The sequence below is a fragment of the Castanea sativa genome, chromosome 11 (assembly GCF_040712315.1).
Source record: "Castanea sativa cultivar Marrone di Chiusa Pesio chromosome 11, ASM4071231v1".
In the NCBI taxonomy this organism is placed as follows: Eukaryota; Viridiplantae; Streptophyta; class Magnoliopsida; order Fagales; family Fagaceae; genus Castanea; species Castanea sativa.
The window spans coordinates 54,119,901-54,144,136 of record NC_134023.1 but is presented as its reverse complement, the minus strand read 5'-3'; the positions used below and the strand labels follow the sequence as shown (position 1 = coordinate 54,144,136).

The 24,236-nt window shown below is 34.1% G+C and overlaps 1 protein-coding gene across 1 annotated transcript; it reads left to right on the top strand.

Annotated features, from left to right (window-relative positions):
- The first annotated feature begins 10,908 nt into the window (after positions 1-10,908).
- Positions 10,909-24,076, top strand: LOC142614818 (very-long-chain aldehyde decarbonylase CER1-like). Its single transcript, XM_075787453.1, has 10 exons — positions 10,909-11,013; positions 12,892-13,115; positions 13,263-13,495; positions 16,281-16,500; positions 20,075-20,450; positions 20,549-20,656; positions 21,389-21,589; positions 22,586-22,684; positions 22,799-22,972; positions 23,613-24,076. The coding sequence occupies exons 1-10, from the start codon at positions 10,954-10,956 to the stop codon at positions 23,778-23,780; spliced, it is 1,863 nt and encodes a 620-aa protein (XP_075643568.1). The 5' UTR covers positions 10,909-10,953; the 3' UTR covers positions 23,781-24,076.
- Positions 24,077-24,236: the final 160 nt, after the last annotated feature.

Sequence of the window (24,236 nt, the reverse complement as noted above, 5' to 3'; positions counted from 1 at the left end):
GACCGTACTTGTTGTGTGTACACCCTGATTCAACGGAAGGGCTTTTAGAAGAATTGCATGAAGGGATTTGTGGCAGCCACACTGGGGGAAGATCCTTAGCCCACAGAGCTCTGACTCAGGGTTATTGGTGGCCCAATATGCAAAGAGAGGCCCAAGACTATGCCAGGAAATGTGATCAGTGTCAGAGGTTTGCTCCTAATATTCATCAACCTGGAAGAGTTCTTAACCCCCTTTCCAGTCCTTGGCCCTTCGCACAGTGGGGACTGGACATAGTTAGGCCATTTCCGAGGGCAACAGGCAATAAAAGATGGCTTATCGTGGGAACAGACTATTTTACTAAATGGGTTGAGGCCGAGCCCTTAGCAAATATAAGAGATATTGACTCCAAGAAGTTTGTCTGGAAAAACATCGTTACCAGATTCGGTATACCACACACACTCATCTCAGACAATGGTGTTCAGTTCGACAGTAAGGCTTTTAGGAAGTATTGTGGTGACATGGGTATTATAAATAGGTATTCCACCCCAGCTTATCCTCGAGGAAATGGGCAAGCCGAGGCCGTTAACAAAGTCATTGTCAGTGGGCTGAAGAAAAGGTTGGATGATGCGAAAGGCAGATGGGTAGAAGAGCTCCCTCATGTTCTGTGGACGTATCGGACCACACCGCGCAGATCCACTGGAGAAATTCCATTCTCTATGACTTATGGAGCCGAGGCGGTGATACCTCTGGAATCTGGTTTTCCCACCCTAAAGACCAACTCTTTTAGCTCGGAGAATAACAATGGACTTCTGAAAAAAGGCCTAGATTTGCTTGAGGAACGGCGCGAGGCAGCAATGGTCCAAATGGCTTATTATCAACAGAAGCTATAACGGGGATATGACGCCCACGTGAGGCTAAGGCCACTTGCACCTGGTGATCTCGTACTAAGAAAAGTTGTGGGCACCTATAAGAACCCAGCTTGGGGTAAGTTAGGACCCAACTGGGAAGACCCCTACCGCATTGTTTCAGTAGCAGGCATAGGGTCATATCGGCTAGCTGACCTAGATGAAAGAATTGTACCACGCCCATGGAATGTAAATAATCTTAGAAGATATTATTATTAATAAAATGTGCTTTTATCAGTGAACATTTAAAAGTTATGACTACCTCTGACGCATGAAGTTACTATTCTTAAGAGTCAAACAGAAACTTGGTTAAGTGCAGTCCTCGGACCACAAACCTTGTGAAAATTGATGTCTTGTCATTTGTTAAACAGAACCTTAGTTATGCCAGGTCTTCGGGCCTCCTACTTTGGGGAAATTAACATTTGAAGCTACTATTCATAAGAGTCAAACAGAAACTTGGTTAAGTGCAGTCCTCAGACCACAAACCTTGTGAAAATTGATGTCTTGTCATTTGTTAAACATAACCTTAGTTATGCCGGGTCTTCGGGCCTCCTACTTTGGGGAAATTAACATTTGAAGCTACTATTCTTAAGAGTCAAACAGAAACTTGGTTAAGTGCAGTCCTCGGACCACAAACCTTGTGAAAATTGATGTCTTGTCATTTGTTAAACAGAACCTTAGTTATGCCGGGTGTTCGGGCCTCCTACTTTGGGGAAATTAACATTTGAAGCTACTATTCTTAAGAGTCAAACAGAAACTTGGTTAAGTGCAGTCCTCGGACCACAAACCTTGTGAAAATTGATGTCTTGTCATTTGTTAAACAGAACCTTAGTTATGCCGGGTCTTCGGGCCTCCTACTTTGGGGAAATTAACATTTGAAGCTACTATTCTTAAGAGTCAAACAGAAACTTGGTTAAGTGCAGTCCTCGGACCACAAACCTTGTGAAAATTGATGTCTTGTCATTTGTTAAACAGAACCTTAGTTATGCCGGGTCTTCGGGCCTCCTACTTTGGAGAAATTAACATTTGAAGCTACTATTCTTAAGAGTCAAATAGAAACTTGGTTAAGTGCAGTCCTCGGACCACAAACCTTGTGGAAATTGATGTCTTGTCATGTGTTAAACAGAACCTTAGTTATGTCGGGTCTTCGGGCCTCCTACTTTGGGGAAATTAACATTTGAAGCTACTATTCTTAAGAGTCAAACAGAAACTTGGTTAAGTGCAGTCCTCGAACCACAAACCTTGTGAAAATTGATGTATTGTCATTTGTTAAACAGAACCTTAGTTATGCCGGGTCTTCGGGCCTCCTACTTTGGGGAAATTATCATTTGAAGCTACTATTCTTAAGAGTCAAACAGAAACTTGGTTAAGTGCAGTCCTCGGACCACAAACCTTGTGGAAATTGATGTCTTGTCATGTGTTAAACAGAACCTTAGTTATGCCGGGTCTTCGGGCCTCCTACTTTGGGGAAATTAACATTTGAAGCTACTATTCTTAAGAGTCAAACAGAAACTTGGTTAAGTGCAGTCCTCGGACCACAAACCTTGTGGAAATTGATGTCTTGTCATTTGTTAAACAGAACCTTAGTTATGTCGGGTCTTCGGGCCTCCTACTTTGGGGAAATTAACATTTGAAGCTACTATTCTTAAGAGTCAAACAGAAACTTGGTTAAGTGCAGTCCTCAGACCACAAACCTTGTGGAAATTGATGTCTTGTCATTTGTTAAATGGAACCTTAGTTATGCCGGGTCCTTGGACCACCTACTTTGGACAAATTGACATTTAAGCTTATTAATCTTAAGAACTAATGGGAAATTGTTTAAGTCTTGTCCTCGGATCACAAACTTGATTAAAGTTAATTGCTTATTTCGCCTAGAAGTTAGTGCCTTACTGGTCATTAATTTGGATCTTAAGTTTTATATCTTTAAGTGTTATGTAAATTTGTGTAAGGAATGGTCCTCGGACCTTACATCTTACTAAAAAAGATGTTGTACATTACAAGTGTTTAATCGTTACACAAGATCTTCTCTTCTTTTTTAATCAAAGGCATTGTTTAAGTATCTCAACCATATCACCTTCTGTCAAATCTTTAATAGTGTGCGCATGATTATGTGGAAATTATGGTTGTGCAATCCTTGGAGTTAGATTTGTTTACTTTGAGAAACTTTTGTTATGTATTAATGGGAAACTTTTACGATAAATATATAAAGAATAAAGTAAAAATAGATGCAACACAATTAAAAATCAAGTAAAGTCGTTCTTCATTAATCATTGGGGTATGCATTACATATAAAGGCTGAACATGGAGAAAGAGAAGCCCTAAACTAAGTCCTAAGCTTTTGGAGGAGGATCTTGCTGAGAAGTGCTGGTTCCCTCTGTCTCTTTCAACTCCAATTCAAAAGGAGACAGAACCTTTTTTCCTTTGTCTGCTTCTTTTGTTGGAGGGACATTGGACTCCATGGCTTGGCTAAGTCCCTTCTCGGCATCTCCGCCTCCTTCCTTGTCTTTATTGGAACCCAAAGGTTCTGTAGGATCTGGAATTGGCTTCCAGACTATGGGAGGAAGAGCAGGAAGAGTTGTCTCAGGGGTAGGAGTAGCAGCAGGAGCTTCTTCAATCTCCTATATCTCCAGGGGAAGCCAAACGTTCTCGGACTTCCTCAGATCCGAAGATAGAGGAACTCCTGCTACGTTTAAAGCTTCCCCCCATACTTTTTGATAGTATTCACGGCACAAAGCCGCGAACTCCTCTGTCAGTTGCTCCTCTGTGGTTGCTACCTCTTCATCGAAACTCGCCTGCTTGGCAGCTTGTAGAGAGAGTTGGAAGGAGCTGGCTTCTTCCTTCATCAGCGCCAGTTCCTTTTTCAGATCCGAACACTCCCTTTGAGATTGGGAGAGCTCTTCATCTCTTTCGCGAAGGAGCTTGCGCTGTCCTTCTATCTGGGTCTTCATGGTCTTCAAGTTTGACTCGACCCCATTTTTCTCTCTCCTCAGCCCAGCCATCTCCGAGGTAAGCTTCTCGTTCTCAGCAAGGGCAGTGCCCAAGGACTTCTCAGTCTCCAGCCTTATCTCCAGCTCAGTCCTGGCCTTCTTCCGAGTGTCTTCAATAAATTTCTCGGCTACAAAGACCTCCTGAATGGCCTGCAACGAAGTATGATGGAATCAGGAATAGTAAACTTATGAATATTATTAAAAGTGGAATCTTCCTAAAAAGAGGTAAAATTACCAGCGCTAAATCCCTTTTTAAAGAAAGGAACAGTTGTGGCTGGCTCATTTTTTCCAAGGTCTCCATGTCCTTGGGCAATAGAAGAGGGCGCTCCAACACTTCGGCCAAGTGGTGGGCATGGCCTTGTTGAACCGCCCTTATACTAGACTGGCAGGAGATGGGTGCGCCGTCCAGTCTTAGGTCGGGGGACCAAGTGGTCGGTACTCGGCGCACTTCGGCCTCGTCCCTGATTTCCCAGCTTTCAACTGAGCGGGCCCTACCCTTGCCTTTGTCCAGCTTTTGCTGCTGGACCAGTGGGAGTTGTTGTCGTGGTTTTTTGGGGTCCTTATTGATCGTCCCATCGGTATCCCCCTTTCTCTTCTTCTTGGGATCCTCAGCTGGAAGTTTTGGCTCAGCTAGAGGAGGGGGAAGTGGTAGAGATGGGGGAACTTGGGACGTCCCCGTCTTTTTCTCCACAACCTTTGCAGCTCTATTGGTCAGGAGACCCTGCATCCTGCCCATATCTTCCTGAGATTCGTCCTCGGGTAGGGCAACCACAAATCCTGCAATTCCAGAGGCCTCGGCGGCTTCTTCCTCCTCGTCGGAAAGTACAACAAACTGATTCCCGCGAGGTCTCTCAGTGTCTTCAAAGTGGAATTGATCTATCTCGTCGTCAAGTGTATGCGAGGAAGACACCTGCTCTTCTGGAACGATAGTTGCCTGTGAGTGCACGGCGAGGGGAATTGCTGCTATAGGTCGGTTGTGCAAAACAGTGTGAGGAGCGTCCGGGAGATCGCGGTCGTCCAGAAAGTGGGGCCGAGCTACGTTTATCCTCCTTCGTCTTCGGTCACCCGCAACTATGGCGTTCTCTATCTCCTGGAAGTCCGAGGAAATGGGAGTTTACCCCAGAATGAGATGAGCAGCCCGGAGTTGTAAGTCTTCGCTAACGAACACCTCGGAGCGAAGTACTCGGTTTAGATCTGCGACGTTACAGTGGCTCAAACGGGGACGCACGTGTTGCTTATCTGCAAAAAAAAAAAAAAAACATCAAAACAAACAAACCTGGTTAGGTTCACATAGATATTTAGTAAATTTAAGTAAGTATGAATACGCATTTCTGTGTGTGTTAGAGGAAGTTGTGTTATGGGGAGATTAATCCTACGGCATCGCACCTGGATCCCCCCACTCAACTGGGCAGTGGAAGCCGTCGTGCCAGTTCCCAGAGACGATCAGGTGGTCGTCCTTCATGCCTTTGTTGGATTTGGGCAGACAGGAGATTAACCTAACGACACTAGAACGAGACTTTATGTAGTAACCTACGCTGGATAGTTTATGGGACTCGTACAGAAAGACGATGTCGTGCCAAGTGAGGTTTAGACCCATTTGCTCATTTAGAGCATCGACATTACCCAAAACTCTAAAAACGTTTGGGAGGCACTGGTCGGGGCACAACCGGTGGTTGCGAAGATACTCCCTAGTTACAGGTTTCATTGGGAGGGTCATCCCACCCTCTATAAAGGCTATCATTGGGATGATAACCTCTCCCTCTTTCCTAGAATCAGCCACTGCTTCCGCCGGACAATACTTTAGACCTACGTCGCTGGGAATACGATACTTGGCCCTAAAGCCTTCCATCCCAGCGGCGGTATCCACTAGACACTTGAATCTTCCCATTACAGAGGAACGAGAGATTAAACTCTAAGAGGGAGAATGTTTGTAGTGACAGCCGAGGACAAAGACCGAGGAAAAAAGAAGGGTTAAGAGTAGAAAGAGCAAGAACTTACAAGGTTGAAGGTGTGCAAATTTCCACGGTTTTCTGCAGGTAAGGTATGATGGCTGATGTTTTGATGGGATTAGCCCTGAGGAATTAAATGAAAGCGCAGGTTCCCGAAGCGTCATGACGTGCGAAAAGGCGGCCTCGAAATTATATTTGTCCCGCCTAAAGTTTCGTGGAGGAACGAGGACCGTTAGATGTCCATCTCACCGTTGAATGTGGAAGACAAAGTGTAACTTACAGTAATAATTGCGCGCGTTTTTGAAAATGAAACCGCCAAGTGGCATCTTCTGGGACGCGAAACGATTTCCACACGTGCCGTAACTCACAAAGTGTGTGGAGTAAGTTCTCGTCAGATCAAAACCCTATTTTTCTCCTCGGACGTTGAAAATTAGAGTTTTGAGGGGCTATTGTGTGAGGTAAAAAGACTTTGATGGTTACAGGGGCCGTTGGGCCATGCTAAGGAAGACCGACCTGCTCTTGGGTTTAGGACTTGTTAGAATTATGGATCGGCCCATACGCCGAGGATCCGAGGATATCGCCGAGGGTGAATTTCTCTTCGGATGGACACCGGAGAACCTGGGACTTCATGATAAACGTTAGGCAATGACATGGTTAAAACCAGTGGATAAAAGGGGTAAACCCTTGAATGTCCTGGAAGCACCGATGTAAGAGAAACACCAAAGATAAAGGCTGTCACCTCCACATTAAAGACCCTGCACCTACCACCCTGGCCGCATTAATGGGGAAGTGACACCTGAACAGTGGAAGGGAAACTTCTGGTTACTATTCAAAGGCACTGAGAAAAGAAATATCTAGACTAAGGGGGAGTTGGGGCTACACGTGTGTAGAGTATCAAAAAGAGTAGTATTTAAGGAGCAACTTAGAACAGAAATGAGGATCCCTCCTTTGTAACCTAAAGGAAAGAGAAAAATATAGAGAGAAATAATATAAGAACAGTTCTCGGCTTACGTCCGAGCATGTTGACTTACAGTATTCCTTGTTGTTTTTCAAGTGTTTATAATCTTTGGCTTGTCATTTAATCCTCAAACACTTCTAACCTGGGTTTCAAGCCCACACTCTACAAATTACATTGTTTAAGGCTCATTGGGCCTGAGCCCGTAACTGTTCTTGGGGCCAGGTGCAATTGTGCACTTACAATGCCCCTATTATATATAAAAAAAATTTCACATTATTTTTTATTAAAAAGGTGAAAAAATGATGAACACAAAAATAAACTAACAAGAAGTAACAGAGAAAAAAAAAAAAAAAAAAAGGGATTATTTTTTATTTTTTTCTCTCTGTTACTTCTTGTTAGTTTATTTTGAAAAAAGAAAGGGATTATTTTTTGGTAGGTATGGGGAGAAAACTCTTAAGATCTATCAAAATCTCTTATATTTTCCTCCCTCTACTAAACACCTCCCATACCATTTGTTCATTTTCTCTCAACTTTTCTTTATTCCCCTTTTCCATCCTTCCAATTTCCACTCCAACCAAACGCACTCTTAAAGTTCATTTTCTTCTTTCCCTTGTAAATTTTCCTTTAGTTAATTAAAAGGTAATTTGGGTTAAATTTTTAGCTACAGAGCCACATATATGGAGACAATGGGAAGCCATGGTCCCTAAACTCTATAATGGTAGTGTCCTTTATTAACCTACGTACAAATATTAAAAAAAAAAAATTGGTACAACTGTGAAAACATGTACAATTCTTTAACTCTTTGACCCAATAATTTGTTACAATACCTAATTGTACCCACACTCAAATATAATCGTCCCCATCCCTAATTAAAATTCCTTAGATGATCTCTGACGTGCCTGACTTCTTTGGTGGTATGGCAACCATTTTTTTTATTAGCTTCAGTGCCCAAAAACTATGTATTGAGTCATAATTTAACCGCAATTAAATCGATTTTATATCATACAGCATAATTTACCTTTTATTTTCGAAAAATAAACTATTATCAATAAAACGTAGATATAGTTTTTTAAGTGTTGTATTTTACGATTCTCTGCCAATTACAATTGAACTTAATTGTTATGAAAAATGAGAATATATTTTTGTGTTACATTGGTCAATACAATCATGTAGTTGAATTTAATTATAGATTTAGGGAAATATATTAAAAAATTTGCTCTTTTACCATTTTGCCAGATAAAGTTTGAATGATTTCATGATTCGTCAATTAATTTGATTCAATGGATAAACTACTGTAACTAAAATACCGTTTGGTCCTAAAAGTATAAAAAATTTATCAATTCGATCCTTTAGTTTTTAATTTGGTCAATTTGATATCTCTCTCTTTTTTTTATTTTATTTTTATATTTAAATGTAAGCAATTTAGTCCTATTAATTTTCGTTGCACTTTTGTGGTTAAGTATGAAAAAAAATACTATTTTGGAACTGAATTTTAATCTAGTTGATGTTTTAAAATTCGGATTACATATTTTACAATATAATTTTTTTAAATCATTCTTATATGTTCTTAACTGTTTATATATTATTAAAAATTATGAAAAAAATTTGGTTATATATTTTACTATATATATTTTTAATTATCCTTAAGTAATTTTAACCATTTACTTATTATTAAAAAATATATAAATAAAATAATATCTTATATCCCTGGTTAAGTTTAGATAAATATGTCACATACGTTTCTCAAAAAAAAAAAAAAAAAATGTTACATACAAAAATTTGTACCGTAAAATTCTTGAGTAGGAACCATTTGTTTCTTACTTTGTACTCACATGCACTTGCAAAGTTACAAGGCACAATGATGTCATTTTCTCATCCTCAAAAGCCAGAGCTTCCATAACCCCTTACCTATTTTGTTTATCGTTGCATGTAATATCTATTTACATGTGAGACATGTGGGATTCATATATTGTGAGAGTGATATTATGCGCATCTAATGCATATACTAATTGTTAGCATGTAGCTGTGATTGATAATTAATAGCATAACATGGCGCTTCATGCACACAATAAACCTGCTTGGTGGATGATTTTGGCTCACATAGGTAGGATTGTTTTTAATAAAGAATAAACAACAAACTAGTATTTGATACATGTAATATCACCTCAAACTAACGAATAATGAATATGCCACAGTAGAAGCATAGCACCTGCCATAACTATTCAATAACAATAACCTATGTTACAATCTTATTAGCTACTACCTAAATTTCTTTACTATGCACATGGAGTAGAAGAAGAAACACTTCCAATTCCAAACCCTACACTGATATACCCCACAACACAACTAACAAATCTTCATACTCACGATCAATAAATCCCACACCCACTCGCCTGGCTACTCACCCATTGCCCTACTCTGCTTTTCCCTACTTCCCCTTTTCTTGTGTAACCCCAAATTTATTTTCAAATATGGAACTTGATTCTTTAATCGAAAGATTAAATATAATTAGAACAACACATGAAGAACAGTATTTAAATTTTTTTTCTAATTCAAATAATTTTAGTCTTAATTTTTTATAACAAATTTGGGGTACACAAGAAAAAGAGTAAAATTTGATGTAACGATGAATTTATTAAAATAAAAACACATAAATACATATATATATATGAATTATGTTTAAGTTACACTTTTTTTTTTTGTTGAGAAATGAAGTACCAGTTTGTGTTATTATGGTACTTTATAGCTTTTTATTAAATGAGTATTTTGAAAAATCTACCATTGGATTATATATTAATTTTATACTATCCATTACTTACAAAATATCAAAATGATCAGAGATTAATAATTATCTCAACATAATTTTGTGTTAAAATTTCAACTATTTTCTAATTTTAAAATTATAGGTAGAATATAAATTTATAGATCAAATAGTAAATAACATTTGATTAACTTAATATTTAGTGTGCATATATTAAGAACAAAGACAATATATAACCCAATGACAAAATTCTCAAAATATTAATATTATAATAAGTTATGATATTGTTTAACATAGAAAAGTTCCACGAGCTTCCAATTTGAAGTTGTGCAGTTTATCTCAACATTGAAGGCACAAAACCTCCAACTAATTGCTTGAAGTAATTGTATGTTTTTGATACTTGAAAATTGAACTTTCAATAAGTAAAAGTGGAACAATAAGTCAATAAGTCGGTGTCATAACTGTCACAACTATCAAATGATAAGTTGTGTACGGTAGAACTATGTGAATCCACACAAACCAACTATTGACAACTACTTACATGAACAAATTAAGATAAAAGTTGTAAAAATTATTGTGCTAAATAGACATATAGTTTGAAAGTAATAATCTCGCTAGATGATACTTTACAATGCCATGCATTTAAGTAAAAAATGAATGACAACTCATTATATGATAAATTATGAATAGTAGAATTGTGAAATCACATGAACCCAATATTGATAACACGTTGCTTGAGTGAATTATGTTAAAAATTGTGAAAATTTCTGTGGCAAATAGACATAAATTTTGAAAGTGATAATCTCACTTGAGGAAACTTTATGATGCCATGTTTAAGTGTTTGTTTAGATACCGCTTATTACTAAAAATTAAAAATTTATTACTGAAAGTATTGTAATAAAATAATTTTTAAATATAAATAGTACTGGGTGAGACCTAAAACATTACCTAATATGCCATGTGCACAGTATCCACGTTGCCATGGGACCCACTGTCGCCGTAAGTCCCGCTATTTAAAACGCGAAACGCCAAATGCAGGCAATTTTAAGCAATAAATGAGGTGCAGTAAGGGCGGTGAGAAATGGAAGCTGTGTAAATGAAGGTTGCTGGATAATATCAAGAGGGATCAAAGATGGGGGTGAAAGGACGGTTCTGCTGTGTTGGGCTTGGAAAGTCCACACTCCACTGTGCTGAATAATAAGTATCCACGTGTACAGGTCCCCACATACTTTAATTTGTATAGAAGTCCGGTTGGCTACGTGGCATGCATCATATCCGTACTGACTTGGACAAGTGAATGCTACCCAGTGTGTCATGATGAAAGTAGTGTATATATGTAACAGACCTACCATAAGGTTGATTTGCACATATATGCATCAGCAACAGAAAGTTCCATACTTGTAATTGTATTTCTATGGCTACTAAACCAGGAATTCTCACAGACTGGCCATGGACGCCTCTTGGAAGATTTAAGGTGGTGTTCTTATATAAGCCAATGCTCTCTCTCTCTCTCTCTCTCACACACACATACACAATCTGTGACTTGAGTTTAGGTTGTAAATGCTTGTTTGTACAGTTTATTTTTTAAGTTTTGGATATTGTTTGAAAACGTGCACTAAAATGTGGCATATAAAGCATGGGCCGTATAATGGTGAGGTTGGTAAGTGTTTGAAATAACTTTGCTGCAGGGTTACACACATTACCATTTCATCCACGCACGGTGGATGAACAAATATTCTCTGGTTTAGAACTATCTGCTAACAACATATGAAAAGTAAGAAGACAGTATTTTATATATATATATATATATACTCTTCCCTATTTTTAATTTTGGGTTAAAGTTTCTCTTTTTTATAATAATCTAGACAGTTTCTCAACACAGCTTCTTAAGAGCAAAAGTTAGAAATAGTTTCTAAAGGATGGTTGTAAACAAACAAGTGGTGGATCAATGCAAGTTCAGTTTTTGTAATTTTTGTAAACTCCACAATTTTTGCCATAACTGTCCTATGCTGACAAACTGTGATTAGCTGCATATATGTCACTTTTATATAGACCCACGACTTCTTTTTTACTAGTCCTAATTTGCAATGTGGAAAGTTATAATAAAAATTGTGATATTTTGTGTGATTATAAAGTTTTACTTCTAATAGTTTTCTATAATTGCCTTTCCATACTTTTTAGGGTGTTTTTTGGACTTGGCTTAAGTTTGACTTACCTCTTATGCTTTAATAAACTAGGCCCATTAAAATAATGACACAAAAGTAAATAGTGTACCAGAGTATTCAATAATACCCCTTAAATGTGATGGCACTAAACAAGATTCAATGCAATCTCAATTCTTGTCTAGTGTACTAAAGCTTTTAAGTTTACATATGTTTGTCTTACATTTTATGTGTAAGACAGATTCAATGCAATCTCAATTCTTGTCTAGTGTACTAAAGCTTTTAAGTTTACATATGTTTGTCTTACATTTTATGTGTATGTTGGGGGGTTATGTTCTATTTGTTCGTTTAGACCCCTTAAAAACTAGATTAACTTAACCTAATGAATAAGCTAAGTATTTACTTAGATTAATTATGAGATCTAGATTAAACACATGCAAACATATTACTTGGTGCAGAAAAGTGAAGAAGACATTAATATAATAACTTGGGAAAACCAATGAAACCAACCGTTTCAAAATAAAAACCTGTGGATGATTTAACCTATCTATCCTCAAAGTAAACAAATCTATTATGATAAAATGGAATATTATAATAGATTTAAACCCTAAATCTAAAGCTACCATATGTAGAACTTACTAATACGACCACGTGTAGCTCTGACTCCATGGATTCTTCTATCTTGAATTTGCTGAACATGAACTCCCTGTTTGTGACTTTGAGATCCCACTCAAAGATTTCAAATCATCAGCAGTTGTTGATCTTGTAGCAGCAACTTTAGATCTACCGATTTTAATGGTATGAGAATGATTTCTAGCAACGACTTAGAAAAAACAAGATATAGTACATTTTAGATCTCACAAGAGCACCTCCAAAGTCTTAACGAAACGTGCCTTAGGGTTTCTTTAAATATTATGTCAAATAAATTTGAAACAAATCACTTAATGGGCTTAATGATCTGCTGGGCCGAAATTAAATTCTACATGATATATTGATATGATATGAATAGGCCTTTTTAAATAGTCTTTCTAAGTGGGCATATAAGTTTATCAAAAAAAGAAAGAAAGTAGGGCATATAATCATATTATTGCTGTTGTTGTTGTTGTTAATCCAAACTTTCGGTTTCTGCTGTGACCAAATCTTTGTTGCTTAGAGTGCTTTTTTTTTTTAATAATTTTTTTTTGTGGTAGTACGTGATCCTAGCTCCTTGGGCCATTCATAGCACCTACTCGTTCATAGTTAAGGATAAGAGTGAAAGGTCCCTTTCACTTTTCCTCATATTTCCATTTCTACTATGGAGGATGCTTCACAACCAAATATGGATAAGTCTCTCTCGTTACTGGACTGCCAGAGGCAAGAGCTCGATCGTTGACAAGAGTATCGAGTTTGAGCAAGTTGACAGAGAAAGCAATTGGTCAGTAATTATAAATTAATACAAATACATACATTCACACATACATGCATGTACACAAACACACTTGTGTACGTAGAAATTATAATTATCTTAATTATAATTTGGTGTGTTTCATTTTTATTTTTCCTTACAAATATATTTGGACAGGGATGACCAAATATTGTTAAGTGGAGCGTTGTTCTACCTAGTAAATAAGACATTGACTCAGGCAGAGAACCTACCATTATGGAGGACAAATGGAGTAATTATGACGATTCTTCTGTATTCTGGTCCTGTGGAGTTTCTCTATTATTGGCTCCACAGAGCACTGCACCACCATTATCTTTACTCTCGCTACCATTCCCATCACCATTCTTCAATTGCCACAGAGCCTATAACTTGTAAGTTTATTGTGTATAAAATATGAGTCCGATTAAGGTATACATTAACTATCCATTTTAGAGAATTTTTATGAAAAATTAAAAAAATTGTCAAAATAATTAATTAATTTTTTACTTTTCCATAAAAAACTTCGTAAAATGGTTTACTAATATATATTGTAAGAGCATAAGTTAGTAAAACCCATAAAATATTTGTTTGCATTATCGGGCTAATTTGACCTTTCCTGCTCATTGGACTCACATTTACCAAGAAAATAGTAAGTTACTATAAATGGAAACTGTAAACATATCATTTAAAATGATAAAAAAAATTAATATTATTTAAAAAGAGGGTTGTTAGTAATGATCATTGCAGTTGTAACCCAATTCAATTTTATATTTTTAGAGAGGTAGGCAAAGTATTTTAGTGTGTTGCTCCATGAGAGATTAGGGTCACTAGTGTTAGCAAGATATTAGTTTTAAAACATGATAGTCTCAAGCTATTATAGTAAATGGGTCGTGTGTCGATTAAAATTTTGTTTTATGTCCTATTTTTGACCAACTTTATAGGGTTCAGATTTGGAATAACTAACTGTTTGAGTTTTACTTATCACTTCAGCCGTATCTTCAACCTCTCTCGTCAATTTATTTCAATTTTTTGTTAGTTATACTCTACACTAACTCATCCTTAACTGTGCTCTTTAACATTTTCCATAATAAAATAAATCATTATGATGATTTAACACACTTATAACATTTTCAAAATAATTTAAGGTTTCATTTGGTTATATTTTTATTGGGCTACTATTTTATTGGTCTAGTTTTTAAAACAATTTTTATTGTAAAAACTTGGACGTTCTTATAATGAAAGGTAGGACCTTTTGTAGTGGGGCCATAACATAAGCCTGGGCTAATAACGTCGGTGTTTTTTAGTATTGAATACCACAATAGATTTATGTTCGAACATCATATGTTCATATGAGTATGACTAAATGATTTTGTGTTACTTCTTTTTTTTTTTTTTTCTTTTTTTCATTGCAAAATGTATTTTCTCCATAACTATGGTGTAGTTACAATTTCTCCCAAATTTCATAACTAAGCAATGTTTTCCCATGATTTATTAGTAATAAGCATTCTATATTAGGATTTTCGTTAAATTTAAAAATTAAACTTCTATCTAGCACATTTAAAAAATTGTACTTAACTTTTGTATAATAAATAAGAGAAAAGTTATTAGATATCTCAAAAGTATTGGTTTATAGAATATTTTAATTTAGAAAATTTTTATGCGAAAAAGAAAAAATAATTGATTTTTTTTTACAGTCCTATAAAAGTTAACAAATACATTAAGAGCACCCATTAACTTTATTTATAAAAAAAAACCATTAAGCAGATCTAATAAATAATTAATTAGATGACACCTCTCGATATAACACTTGGCCTAATAAGTTTAGATCAACTGTGGCCCCAAGCCTAATCCGCCGCAGCTTAAACTGTAGGACTATGATATATAATACATTATTACATGCACTTTGATATTGAAGTATGCATCTATAAGGTTCATCAGAAAAAGTATGCATCTATAAGTACCACTCAGTGTGGTACCCAGTGATTAGGATCTTAATTGGTATGTGTCATTAATCATGAATTGAAAAAAAATCCTAAAACATTGACATGATTAAAGATTATTGTTTAGGTTGAGTTTAAGGTCAACCTATAATTTTTTTTTTTTTTTTGTTGAGAAACAAGATAAAATTTATACTTTGACATAATTTAAGTGTATATGTGTGTGAAGCTCCTTCCTAGAGACTTGAACTCCAGCCTTTACCCCCCACACTTCACAAACACTTATATTTATGAAGTGACCATCACATCAAGAATGTGCAGTGGTCAACCTATAACTCAATCACGTGAGGGAGCCAGTGGTCCCTTACCATTGATATCAGTCTCTTAATCATTGACTTTTTTGCTATGAAAACTCATAATAATTGCAAATTGAATGCCATGACTAGTCAACTTCTAATTATCTGTTTTATTTTGATGAATATATATATATATATATATATATATATATATATATATATATATATATATATATATATATTATGCTTGCTTGTGTGGCTTAGTAATCCTAATACCAATCAACCTTATTTTATTTTTATAAATCCATTTTTTTTAGGTAGAACTAGATGCAATCATGCAAGTTGTGCAACAATATAAAAATCTTAGAATTCCAAACTTTTTACTTTGGGTTCAATCTCAAACCGCAGATGACAAAAATGTCAAATACAAATATTCATTTGATTTTCAATTTTGGATGGATCACTAAGTATAATTATTTAACAAAAAAAAAAAAAACCCAACCTTACAATTCTGCATAACAATTAATAAATCCCTATGTAGTATTGGTAAAGGGTGTTTGGCGGGGGGAATTAGAAATTCCTATGGTTGAAGACTTAGAAATTAATGTGAAGTCACGTCGATTTTGGAAATTTTATTATCAACAATATTATTTATACTTTTAATAATTGAATAGTATTTTTTGGTGTTGACTTTTCAAATGTTTCAAGATATCCTTACTTTATATATATAGTACCAAGGTCAAAATAGTGAAATAAAAAAAAAAATTGTTTTATAAGGCCCAACTTTGGATTTTTATGTGAATTTCAATTTATTTTCTACATTTCCAATTTGAATAAATAACTTCTTAGATATTATATATGTTTGTGACAAAATAGAATCTTTCACTAACTTTTTTATTAAATCATAATGGACTTAATCATATTATAAGACTTTTTTTTTTCAGCTGTCATTCATCCATTTGCAGAGCACGTAGCATATTTCGCATTGTTTTCCATACCAATGTTAACAGCAATACTTACTAGTACTGCCTCTATTGCATCTATTGCTGGCTACCTCACTTATATTGATTTTATGAACAATATGGGTCACTGCAATCACGAGCTCATTCCAAAGTGGCTCTTTTTCATCTTTCCTCCACTGAAGTACCTCATGTACACCCCCTCGTAAGTCTCTCAAGCCCTTTCTTTCACCTTATTTTCTATTGCCTCTGTCCCATATTATTGGTTCTATTTGAAAATTTCAACTTTTAAGTGAATATTATTTATTGTGATGCAGTTAGTAAAAATGATAGATTATGAAATTTATTTATTCACTTTTTAATTAGGAATACATTTTGTAACATCTTAAAATAAAATAAAATAAAACCCTTTCTCAAAAAAATAAAAAATAAATAAAACTAACAATTTAGAATGAGAGAGTGTTTTAGCAGTACTCATTTTATAATTTTTCTCTTTCATCTAGCAAAACATATTATTGCTTGGTATCCAACTGTATCTAACACAAATTAACGCACAAATACATTTCAAGTTGATTAATTTAATGCCTAATGTGTTTAGATGAAAATTAATATACATACATACATATATATATATATATATATATATATATATATATAGAGAGAGAGAGAGAGAGAGAGAGAGAGAGAGAGAGAGAGATCTGCACCTTATTTTGTTTGTCCATTATTATATGTTCATTCTTTTTAGTACAATTTCAACAATAATTCTTTTTTTTTATTAACAGTTTTGAAACACTCCTCTATTTCGTTGAAAATTTTAATGCGTTTTGTTTCTTTAAGTTGTATATAATTTAAATTATAAAGAATAACGTTAGAACACTTTAATTTTTAATTTACAGGATATTATATTTTAGAGGATATTAAAAAAGAAGAAGAAGAAAATAATCTATTAAATGACTGTCAATTAATGATCTTCTGCAACACCATTCCGGAAGCTCGAAATATCTGTGGCGATGTGGCATGCATTTTGATGGCAGTACACATTTGTCAACAACAGCTTTTAAAGGGTGTGTTTGGATAGAATTTATTACTGAAAATTGAAAACTGAAAATACAGTAGCAAAATAATTTTTAAATGGGTAAAAAAAAACTGTTCATACCAAAAATTACTGTTCATTGGTCTAAAATCACTGTTCATGACCAATGAACAGTGACAGACACGCTTGAAAAAAAAAAAAGAAAAGCCCAGATGTGGACGTGGACGCGCAAACGCGCTATCCAAACGCCACCAAAATGTTTGTGTTTTGAAACAACAATTTTCAGTTTTTAAATAATATTACTTGTATGTTCACACACTTTTTCATCCACACGTATTTTTACAAATGTTTTCAAACAACGATTTTCAGTTTTTAAACACATATACCAAACGGGCCCTTAAGAGTTTGGTACGTACACATCCACGTACTATTTATTATTATATTTTTCTTTATATATGTGTGTGTATATATATATACACGGTTATATATAGGGTTTTACTAAGGACATATTTTAGTAAACTATTTAAAATATATATATGAGAAGATAAAACAGCTACTAATTTTTAAAATTTTTTGAAAATTTTTTTTCATAAAAATATTTTTTAAGATGAATGATTAATGTCTGATCTAAGAACTATATTTACAGGAGTTATATATAAATAGGAAAATATTAACCAATGTCAACCGTTCCTGTTTATTGTTAATGCATGTCATTCTGTCATATCATTTTCCTCAAAAACAACAACAAAATATGTCAAATTCACTGTCATGCTCAAGATATATTTTTTGGTCGGAGTTTGGACCACTTTTGAATTAAGAATGGTTTTTTCTTTTCCGATGAATAGGAACATGATTGAATTAACCTTAAAAAAAAAAACAATAAAAAAGAAGAATATTGAATTAACATTTGGTCCTTTATTTTAATATCCATGTTAAAAATATGTCATTTTCATATCTCTTTTTTTGCCCTCATATCTTTGAGACTATTTTCAAATTATTCCTTTCATTCATTTATGTTAATAATGCATGTGCCCCTTAAATATTAATATAGGTTGAGAGAATTTCAATCTATGGCATCCGCTCTTGATGATAGCTCTTTATTATCAGATCAAGACATCAATCGTTTTTTAGTATAGGTGGGGATTGAACTCTAGATTTCTTATTTAATCATCAGAGACTTTACCAGTTGAGTTAATTAGAACTCATTTACATCAAAGAATATGATTTGACATAAAGTTGTTTGTTAACGAACACCTTACAATGCCCGTTAATATATACTACCCTATTATATATTAAAGGAGAGTTTAAGGCCTACACATGAGGAGAAATATTAGAATTATGGTTAAATAATTAAATTCATCATTTTCTAATAATTTAAACTTTTGACACCATCGCTAATTTAACATTAAATCTAACTCTAACAGTAGCTCCTACAGTAGAAGAACCAAAAAAGAAAAAGAAAAAATCTCTCGTTTCCTCTCACTCCCGCTGCATCACTCTCAAGCACCCTATCTCTAGATTGTCACCGATTGAGTCTTAAGAGTTGTGTTGGTGTAAGTTTGGGAAATTGTGCATATGGCAACAGAGTATGGGTTAGAATAAGTCTTATGCCATATAAAGTGGCACAACAAATGTCAAAACTCGCTCATGTGACGAGCTGTGGTTGGTGAGGGGTGTTTCCACATGGACTCACCACCACCCCTCCACCAACCACAACTCGCCATATGGGCGAGTTGTGACATTTGTTATGTCACCTTTTGTGGCACTAAAAGGACTCTATGGATTACGATGTGAATGAATTCAATTGTGGACATATGGTTGATTGGGTGGGTTTTAGGATTTTAGTGTGGCATGGTGTGCATTTGTCAGGTGGGTACTTGCATGGCCATGCTCTCATTGTCAATTGCTGGCAATGATAGCTAGGCGTGTTGATGTAAGTTGGGTTTATTTGTAGAGATTTGGAGGATATGGGGTTTAGCTTAGTGGATAAAAAGCTTGTTTATATTTGATTATTTACTAAACAAACTAAACTCTGAAGTTTAAAATTCGACTAATAAATAAGTCAAACTCAAAAATAATAATGTGGTTTTAATAAGCTTGTCACTAGGAAACTCAATTCATTTATATATAACTATGTCTATATGTATTTGGTAGAGATTTGATATTGGATTGCGTGAGTTAATAAATTATTTAATTAGAAGATGTAATTTTAAAAAAAATTTATTGATAATGTGAACCATCCATTTCGTTGTCAGAATTATATATAATTTTAGCCAAATACGTGAATGGTAAATCAAATTTTTATAAGTTTGTAAATGAAATATTTCTATCCAATTAACTTAAATAATAAATTTTCAATTATAATTTAATTATTAATTTAAATTAAAAATAATATATTAATCAAATATAATTTATAAGCATAAATTTGTGAACAAGTGAAACTTTTATTCACGATATTATTATATATGGAAAAATAAAAAGTTAATTAAATAGTATATGGATAAGCTAGAATTTTTTTGATAAGAAAATAAATTAATTTTGAATATCTAATATAGTTTATTGATGATCATTAATTTGATTCATGCTTAATATAAAATTAAATTAACAATCATGAACTTTTAATATTCAGTTTGATTTGGCTCATTTATATTTATGGATTTTGTAAAGCATGAGTGCTCAACCATCTTCATCATTCTTAATAATAATAATATTATAATCTATAATGGTTTTGGTTTTGGTACAACAGGTTTCACTCTCTGCATCATACACAATTCCGTACCAATTATTCGTTGTTCATGCCACTCTATGACTACATATATAGTACCATGGACAAATCTACAGATGAATTATATGAAATTTCACTCAAAAGGGAAGCAGAATTACCAGATGTAGTGCATCTAACTCATCTAGCTACGCCTGAGTCCATCTATCATCTTAGGCTTGGTTTTGCCTCTTTGGCCTCCAAACCCTACACATCAAAATGGTACTTCTCATTGATTTGGCCTGTGACATTGTGGTCTATGATGTTAAATTGGTTATATGGCCGTACTTTCATTGTTGAGAGATACCGTTTTAATAAACTCAGATTACAAAGTTGGGTCATACCAAAATACGGAATACAAGTAAGAATGATTTTTCTATGTTATTTTAATATTGACCTATATTTGTTACTTTCTTTCAATCGTATGTGATCTATATTTCTCAATACTTATGTATGCAGTACTTTCTGCAATATCAAAATGAGACAATAAATAGCTTAATTGAGGAAGCCATACTGGAAGCAGAGGAAAGAGGTACTAAAGTGTTAAGCTTAGGTCTCTTGAATCAGGCAAGTTTTAGTTCTTTCTTGAATTTTTTTTCTTTCTATAATTTAGTTTCCAACTCTAGGTGATATATTCATCAATATTTTCAACTAAAATTCTCTTTCCTTTAATTTTTTTGTTATTTAATTTCTCCAACTTTGTTGTCGCACTAACAATTCAGATAGTCAATGTGCTTTCCCATGCATCTGGAATTTTTTTAATATATTTTTATTTAGAAAATCCCTAAAAATTTCAAAAATGATGTTGAAGATAATTATAAATTTTAGTATATAAATCTTATAAATTGATGTATTACCGATTTAAAAAAAAGAGAAGTAATTTAGACTTTATTTATTATGTTATTGAAATAATACCAACCACATTATTATTATGTCAGTTTATAAATATGTTGTAGTAAAATTAATAGTGTAGCTTTATATGTTTTTACTTTTTGCTTAATATAATCAAGTTGAGGAGGGGATTTGAACTAAAATTTTCCTATTGATCAGATAGTCGGATCGAATAATGTTGTTTAGTTATAAGATTCTTGACAAGTATTAATTTTAACATTCTCCAAAATTTAATTCAATGGCCTTCACATGAAAGCCTTCAATGTTTTTTTTTTTAGTCTATAGGATACATATCATTATTATTAAAAAAACCATTTCCATATGAACACATATCTGCATATTCCATTTTTTTGTTGTCTTCCAAACTTCACAGTTCATATTATCATCATACTTTTTCATTGGATGCAGGGAGAGGAGCTTAATAGATATGGTGAACTTTATGTTGAGAGATACCCTAAGCTAAATGTGAAGGTCGTAGATGGGAGTAGTCTGGCAGTTGCTGTTCTGCTAAACAGCATTCCCAGAGGAACAACCCAAGTGGTTCTTAGAGGCAAACTCACCAAGGTTGCTTATGCCTTGGCCTTTACCTTATGTCAAAGGGGTGTCAAGGTACGTTTATTTTCTTCAAGCCAATACAAAAACAAAGGCCAAAATCGATGTTCGGCCACAGGCAAAGTCTGGCTTAGGATACTATCAATTATTTTTTTCCATGTTACAGCCCAATGGGCTTGTATGCTAACACTTTCATACTTTGTAAGCATGGTATTCAATGTTCTGTACTTTTGCAGTGGCAAAAGAAATTTGGTGCCCTTTTCACTGGCTAATTAATTGATACACAAAGTGAACATTATGAAAGTCTTCTCAGTACATAGAAGTTTTGCTTGATACAAATTTTAGGTCCCACTATATACTTCACGGAATATACAAAGTTGAGAGAGAAGATTTGTATTCTTATTTATGTATACATGGCAATCATTTTAAATAACTTCGGTTTGGCCTAATATGGTAAAAGAAAACTTCTTTACCTTCTCCTCAAATTGGGAAAAAAATGTATGGACAAAAACATGATAGGACATGAAACACAATGATATGATATTCTTTGCAAAATTAGGATGTCACATTGTGGGTATATGACAATTAATTAGTTAATATATATTAATCCTTATTAGTTAATATATATTAATCCTTAGTTATATTATATAAAAATGATCAATATCTTTCAAAATATAGCGGAAATCAAATTTTTTTATTTTTTTTTTCTAAATGGAAAACCATTCTTTTTTCCTCCCAACAGATTGAGGACATGCCCCACGGAATGTCCCAAGCATGTATGTGTGTGACTTTTGGGGTGTTCATGCATATATATATTTTTTATTTGCTTATAATACATGGGGGAGAGGAATTCAAATTCAGGTTTTATACTTTCCTTATTAGGATAATTAGGCAATTCTACTGAACTACAAGACTGTTTAGGAAATGTGTTTGAGCTTCTTAATTAGTAAAACATTGGAGAGAACACGTTCTTTTCTTTTTCTACATGCATATGTTGCAAAAAATATTATTTATAACAAAGTTCTGATTCCTTTTTAATCTAACATAATTCAGGTGCTTTCAATACTAGAGGATGAGTTTTTGAAGCTACACAAATCATTCAACACCAAGTCTAAAAGTAATTTGATATTTTCAGTAAGTTATTCTCAAAAGGTAAGTCTATGAAATTTTTATTGTTTTAGTTCAATTATATTCATATTCTATTGTTAAAGAATATATAGCTACTTTGAACCTTAGAAACAGTAAAATCATTATGAATTTTTGAAGATTTGGTTCGTGGGAGATGGATTGGATGAGGAAGAACAATTAAAGGCGCCCAAAGAAACATTATTTATTCCCTTCACACAATTCCCACCAAAGAAATTGCGCAAAGACTGTAACTACCATAGCCCTCCAGCAATGATGACTCCCAGGTCTCTCGAGAATATGCACTCTTGTGAGGTTAGTAGAGAATCCTTCCAAGGTCTCTTCATTGATGGCATTACATGAATATAGAGAAGTTAGAAAAAATAAAGTGGCATGCATGTCATATATTGTGGAAAGTGGAAGATATAATTATGTTTGAGCTAAATTTATGGAAAACGAAGGCTTTTTTGTTGGTATTGAAAAGACTTCTTCAAATGAAACCTTTGAAACCATTTGACTTCTTCCATTGGGTGGTAATGCTGGAGGAAAGAATTACTAATTGTGAGCATAGTTAAGCTAATCAAGACATGAATAAACCAAAGTTTTTGCATGTACAAAACATACATATATGTGTCATTCGAGTAATTCTTAAGTACTCCCAGAATATAGAAAATAGTGCTCTCTTCTCTTACATTCATGATGGAGTGCACCATAAATGTGAGAGGAATGAACACAATTTTTCCGTACTATTGGAGTACTTAAGAATTTTCTATGTATTTCAACTGAATTTTGAATTTATCACTACTTTATCCCAAAATAGTAAAGAAACTTTAATTTTGGGTAGTCTAGTAATAATTGAACATGGTTCGTTCAATGCAAATGCAAGGCATGCAGACTTTTTTCATTTTTTTTTTCTTCTTCGTTTACAAGAGTTTGTATTTTGAATTGGTGGCAGAATTGGTTGCCAAGAAGAGTGATGAGTGCTTGGCGTATAGCTGGGATTGTGCATGCTTTGGAAGGATGGAATGAACACGAGTGCGGTTACACAATGTCCAACATTGAGAAAGTTTGGCAAGCAAGTCTTCAACATGGATTTCAGCCTTTGCTGCTTCCAACTGAATGAAAATACTAATAGCCTAATATAAAATATGCAAATGTACCTGCTTGAGCTATTGGATCTATGCAAATGTTTGATGGGTTAGATTTGGGTGAATAGACTGTATTAATACTTATCAATTTGGGTTTTAACAATCATGTTCTCTCTCTCTCTCTCATATGAATGATTTGAAATTCTTCTTTTGTTATACGAGAAAAGTTAATGGATATCCTAAAAACATTAGTTGAAGAGAAAGTACTAGTAGTAAAGAAAGCATTGTATTTATATTTGTATTTGCAATGTTGATTCCCCTTTTATTTGAGTATATCTACTCTTGTGACGTTCATGATGATAGATTAAATACATGAATAAATTTATCATTTCCTAATAACTTAAACTTTTTAGAGAATCAGTACTTTAATATAGTATCAGAGTAAGAGATCCTCTGTTCAATCCCCTGTATCCACCTTACCTCCCATTTAA